The sequence below is a fragment of the Gavialis gangeticus genome, unplaced genomic scaffold (genome assembly GCF_001723915.1).
Source record: "Gavialis gangeticus isolate Ggan-Ray unplaced genomic scaffold, GavGan_comp1, whole genome shotgun sequence".
Classification (NCBI taxonomy): domain Eukaryota; kingdom Metazoa; phylum Chordata; order Crocodylia; family Gavialidae; genus Gavialis; species Gavialis gangeticus.
Window position 1 is genome coordinate 15755811 of NW_017729002.1, and position 6217 is coordinate 15762027.

The 6217-nt window shown below is 51.4% G+C and overlaps 1 protein-coding gene across 1 annotated transcript in view; it reads right to left on the minus strand.

Annotated features, from left to right (window-relative positions):
• The window catches only part of CLCN7 (chloride voltage-gated channel 7), a 117034-nt gene that overhangs the window by 48690 nt on the left and 62127 nt on the right, over positions 1–6217 (minus strand). The window contains exon 2 of the mRNA XM_019507391.1: positions 3291–3388. Coding sequence (XP_019362936.1) covers positions 3291–3388 — 98 coding nt within the window. The remainder of the gene's footprint in view (positions 1–3290; positions 3389–6217) is intronic.

Consider the following 6217-nt stretch of genomic DNA (forward strand, 5'->3'; position numbering starts at 1 on the left):
GGGGGGGGGGGGGGGGGGGGGGGTCTTTTCTCAGGAATAATGCGAGCCTTTGTGGTCACAATCCATTTATGGATCAGTGACTGTGACCTTACTCTGAGGTACTTAAGCAGCAAGCAAAGGTTGGAGGCAGCACTCCAGCAATGCTTGGCTCAGTGTAATCATATTCCCAGGCCCTGAGCCACAGAATAAAGCTGGCTCCCAATTACAGTGGAGAGGGACAAGGAATAGGGGTGATCCATTTAGCTGAGGGAGGAAAGGACAGAATCTGCTTCCATGGATTCTGGCACAGCCCCTTGCAGATTACCCATACAACACATGTAGCTACTTCCATGGGATTGGTTGCCGCCCCAGGAACAAGACTCTGCATGAGTCTGGCAGTCTATGAAGAGCTGGAGAAAAGAATTCACCCATGAAAGCTGTTCTGCCAGGTCCACACCCCACTAGGATCTGCCTTGTGATCCACACTATTGCCAACCCCCAAGATTAAGTCAGGAAACAGGACTCTCCTCCCAGAAACAGCTTAAAATACCTGGCAAGAAAGGTTACTAGATTTGGGAGTCTCCATTTGCCTTCTGGTGTTCATGCGCCGAGGAAGAAGGCTACATTTTCAGCCTTTTATCAGCAAATGAGAGGGCTAGAAACAAAAATAATGACTAACTGCAAGCAGAATCTGATGTAGTCACATGACTCCAGGAGCTGGGGTAGGAGCAGCTACACAATGCAGGAGTTGGGGCATAGACACAAAAACTAAGACAGTCTCAAACAGGCTTAATGTGCTCTCTGGGAGCATGTCCTATGGGGCTGCAGAAAAGTCCCAGCCAAACAAACGGTCTTCAAAAGAATAGTCAAGTTTTCTACCTGGGTCATGGAGTCCAAGAACATTTTCCTTCTGCAGAGGCAGGGAGCAGACAGATGACTCTCTAGCACACATCATTTGACCTACCTCAGGGGTGGCCAACTTGAAGCACATGTGCCACAAGTGATATACAACAGACTGAGGAGGCAGCACAATGGGAGATGGAGCAGGGAACAGAAAGCAGAGCAGCAGATAGAGCAGAAAGCAGAACAGAAGACAGAGCAGGAGAAAGGGGTCAGAGTGGCATGCTGGGAGGGCACAGGGCTATTTTGTGGTACACCTACCAAATAAGGATGGTGCCAAATGACCTCGCTTAGACAGCAAGCATTCATTTGGTAGAGAGAGGAATTACCAGGTCTATTAGAGGCGCAGAGCATGGGAGAGCCTGCACTGGAGCATGGAGAACTGTGACTAAGCTCTCTCAGGACAGAAGTGGTGGGGACATGGGCTTCAAGACAGACTAACTGCCCAGGTACCCAAAGTCCTGGTTCATTTTCCTTGCTACTGGCATTGCTGAGCTACCCAAGTTTACCCTGTTTGTGACTATCCTTCCTGTGCTGCACTTGTACCTCCAGCTCCTGTGCTGACTTAGCACTGGCCTGTAGCCCAGGGGTCAGCAAAATATGGCCCGCAGCCCACGAGGCCATTCTATCCGGCCCACAGGGCCCCTAAAAAATTTAGAAAATTAATATCCATCTGTCCTTGGGTCTTGAAAAAAAAAAAATGACAGGAACCAAGTGCAGTAGGACCCAGGGGAAACCCAGCAGGCTCCCACAACAGCAGGGCCCGCCCAGCCCTACCCCCCCCACCTGGGGCTTCTGGCCTGGGACCCTGGAACCACAGGTAAAAGGGAAGGAGTGGGGGGGAAGGGCAGGGAAGGAGCCCGGGGAAACATGGCCCAAGCAAAAGCTGAGCGCAGGCAGGGGAAGTGGATACTCACCTGGCCCCATGGCCAGCGCCCCAATGCGTAAGCTCCACGCAGGCGGCAGCAGCCAACACTGCCCGGCACGGCAAGCAGGGGGGCTACAGCTCCTGCTGCTACACACAGCCCCAACGCGCGAGCCTGGAGCCGGCGCGGGGCCCAGCCTGGCAGCAGAGCTGAGTTACAAGCTGGTGCTGAGCGCGGGGAAAAGCTGCCCCTCACTTGCCCTACGCTGTAGCCACTTGCAGCCTGTGCGGGGCTGCCTCTGCCTGCTCCACACAGTCCCACACGGGCTGTGAGCAGCAGCAGCAGGGAGTGCAGGCCATGGGGCAGGCGAGAGGTCACTTTTCCCCACGCTAAGCACCAGCTCATTCCCTGCCGGCAAGCAGGGGGTTGGTACTGTGCGCTGCCCCCCAACCTGTACCACGGGGCTAGATAAGCACTGGGAGTGAGTGGGTGCAGGAGCACAGGCCCTGCACCAGTGTCCCAGGGCCAGCGCCAGTGGGGCCGAGAGCAGAGCGGCAGGAGTACAGGGTCCTGGCCGTCAGGGGCTCTATGAAGCCGGGCCAGCCCCCACCTCTCCCTGCTGGTGCAGCCCAGCCCAGCTCCACAGACCCCTGCCAGCCTGCACCCTGCTCTGGCCCCACCAGTGCTGTCAAGGGGCAGGGCTGGCCCTCGACAGCCTGCCAAAACTGGGTAAGCAGCCCTCCACCCAAAATAATTGTCCACCCCTGCTCTAGCCCCGCCACTCTGCAGTGAGGTGAAGCAAAGGGAAATTTCACCTTTTCATTCCAAACTTCTGTCAGTCCAGACTACAGCGACACCCCAGTGGAACAGAAATCACACTCTGTGTAACAAGTCCTCAGTGAGCTAGCTAGCACTCAACAGGCAGCCAGCATCCTGGCTCATGGCATAAATGGTGCACTGAAGTGGCTACAAGCCACAGAACAGCAGACACTGGACCCAAAATGGCAACTGGCGGCTGTTCCCCTCTTGCCCCTGACATGGGCCCACAGATCCCAGGTACCACTGACAGCCTCAGCAGGGACCTATCCTGTGTGTAAACACATGGGACAGATCCCAGACCCCTGCTCTGGGTAACATGTGGGCTGGGAAGGAGGAGATGGTTTTTATTTTTTTGACACACACAGAAGTCTTTCATTTTTTAAAGCTAATTTCTCCAAAACATCGTTATCAGATAGGCCCCAAATTTTCCTACAGACATCTCCTCTGGCAGGAGCTCCCACATGGCAATTTCTAGGCAGGAGCAAGGTGTGCATGTGTGTAAGGAGGAGTGGGGGGAATTGGGAACAGGAGGATAAAATCAAAAGTAACAAAACAGGATTGCAAAGAGAAGAACCACACCCTGCACTAACTGCTGGATTTCCAATAGGGCCATAATACTGCTTTGGGAAGGGAGCCACCTCCCACATGAAGGCAACGACCTACAGACTCCTGGACAATTGCGGGTTGCTCTCACAATAACTGCTCATTCCCTTGTGTGCCACTCACCAGCTCATGTGCATCATCATCAAGATCGACATTGCTCAGCTGCCCAATGCGTAAAAAAGAGGAGTGGGTGAACTGAGAAGAAAATGGAAAATTAGTTCAATGCACGAATATTCCACAGGTCAGCAAGCCCTGTACCACACAGGAAATAACTACTAACCCCACCTTCCCCTGCCCTACACCTCCCCTCCCTACTGTGGAATCCTGAAGTAAGGAAAGCAAGGCAGCAAGCAGTCAGCCTTCCCTATGCTGCTACAAACAGCCCCATCAATGCATCCCATCCCACATGTCTCGCGTTCCTATTGCTGTGCTCTACATAAATGTACAGTGTTAGTGGTCTCAGAGCCCTATATATAGGTCACCCTATTGTTCTTGCTATTATATACATGAGTCCTGGGAACAGCTTCTATTCAGGCCAGGTCTTCCTTACTTTAAGCTGGAGCAGCTGGAGTGTGGGAACCACACCTAGCAGACCCCCCTGTATTCCAAATTTGGTCTCCTTCATGTGTAGAAGCTGCTCCAATCAAAGTGCTACAAAATGAATACGTGCCAGCTGCAATCTACTTAGGGTTTGGCAATATGGCTACAATCCTTAACTGGGAAGAATCTGCCTCCCCCTCCCCCCCCACGCTGGGCAAGCTTAACCAGCAGTTGCTGTTTTGAGATGGCTGCTTCCACTATAGGCTGCCATGCTGAAAATGGTTTCTTGGCAAAGGGAGAGTACTCAGCAGAAGGGCACACTCAGAAGCCCAGCAGAAAGAGCCAGAGCATACACTTCTTGCACAATCTTCCAAGCTGTCTCTACAAGAAGGAAGGAACATGGCTCCCTCTGGGAAATCTCCAGCTAGGTATGTAGGCAACAACCCCTCCCCAATAAACAGTTGCTCCAAGCTCCACTGACACTAACCTCCCTGGGGAAGCAGCCATTTTTTGCTAGGAGTCTGTGCAGAGCCCAGCATGAGACAAGCCGAGGCACCTTTTCACTATGAACGTCAATCGCATTATTTTCCTATTTCAGCTAGTGCTTCACACCACCCTATTACAAGGATCCTGCCCAGACAGGGAGAGCAGCCCAGATCCATATGTATTAAAGGGAAAGACTAGGCATGCTTGCCAAGCCCAGCAGGGCTGCAGGCATATTCTTCAAACATGAAGACACGGAGCCTTGCTATATAAAACCTTAAGCAGAGGCAAAAGTAAGAGGGAGGGCAACACCAGGCCCAGCCCTTTCCTGGAGTTCTGGCAATATGTCATTGAGCGGAGGTTTCAGAGGTGCCTCATCTCCAGCCTTCAGCCGGGCAATAGCTACTCTGTCTGCTTTGGAGGTAGACACCTCCCAGCAGCCATGGCAGGGCTTCTCTGTCATGTAGAGTTGGAAGGGCCAAGTACTTGGGCCTACATTGGGACCAACTCCGACAATGCACACTGACATATTGCAAGAGGCTTCCCTCTCCCACCAGCTCCCAGACTGAAGCCCAGGCAGAAAACTACTTGATGTAGCTCATGCCTGGGTGCACTCACGCTTATTCACTATAACAAGCAGGTAAGGAAAGACCCTCTGCTGAGCAATAGTTGGAGCACTGCAGCCAGCATACACCAATTCCATGGAAACTTTCTCAGGACCAGGGTCTGGGCCTGGGCTTTGTAGTTCTGAGCTGCCTGAGTAACTAATTGTTTCTTCCACAGGTTTTACATCTCTCATCCGCCACAAGTACGCCCACTCCAGCATTAGGGCTTACAGCTCACACCTCATCTAAAAGGCTTTTCCCGATTTAAACTCCATAGCACAGCTCCAAGTGAGCGATACACCTCCAAGTGAAGTAGTGACTACTAAGGTCTGTGCAAAATTTCGCCGCCAGTTTCGTTTCGACACTGTTTTGACCTTGAAACAGCGAAATCAAAATGAAACACAAAGCTTCAAAACAGGCTCAAAACGAAACGAGGCAAGTCATAGAATCATAGAAGTCGGGTTGGAAGGGACCTGGTAGATCTTCAAGTCCGACCCGCTGCATGGGCAGGAGAAAAAACTGGGGTCAAATGATCCCAGCTACGTAGGCATCAAGCCTCTTCTTAAAGACCCCCAGGGTAGGAGCCAGCACCACTTCCCTTGGAAGTTGGTTCCAGATCCTAGCTGCCCTAACTGTGAAGTAGTCGAAACATTTTGAGTTTTGAAGCTCAAGCTGGGCTTGCCTGCACTAGGGAAAGAGAAACTGAAGTAAGGAGAGGGAGGAGGAGGGGGAGGGGGGGAAGGAGTGCTCTCATTATTGACTATGTAGCTGGCCAGTGACAGTATTTCCTTCCCTGAGGTCCCTTCCAATCCCAGTGCTCTGGGGTAGGGATGGAAAACCTGCATAAAAGGTGGCGTTGTTTGACCTGCCCTGCTTTCTGCCTTGGTGTCAGTTAGTGAGCTGTACATTCCAGCAGCTCAGCATCAGACAACTACGGCTAGCAGCACTGATCTTCTAAAGGATTCCCTACTTGCTAGCAAGAGGGATTTCAGATTCAGAATACCTTTTTTCGTTGAGGCTCTTTTATTATAATCATTGATTCATTCTTTTGAATTCTATAATTATACTGGATAGGATTACTGTAGGATTTAATTTATATAGGAAGCAAAATAGATTTATATTTTATTTCTATACATTTAAAGCTATGCAGCATACATTAAAGAATTTATATAGGGACAAAGCCATATTTCTATTTGCACCACACACCTACCAACGCTCTTGCAGCCACACTTTTGAATTTATGCAGGGACTAAGCCATATACTTATTGTTTAACATTTCTTATTTGCACGAGACATGAAACACCATGAAGCGCAGTGGAAAGGCAGGTAGCCACACTGGCCAGCCTTCAGGGACGGGCGGAAGAGGGGGGAGAGGGAGAGCTCTAAGTTCCCCCCCTCCCCCCCACCAACCTGAGACACAGC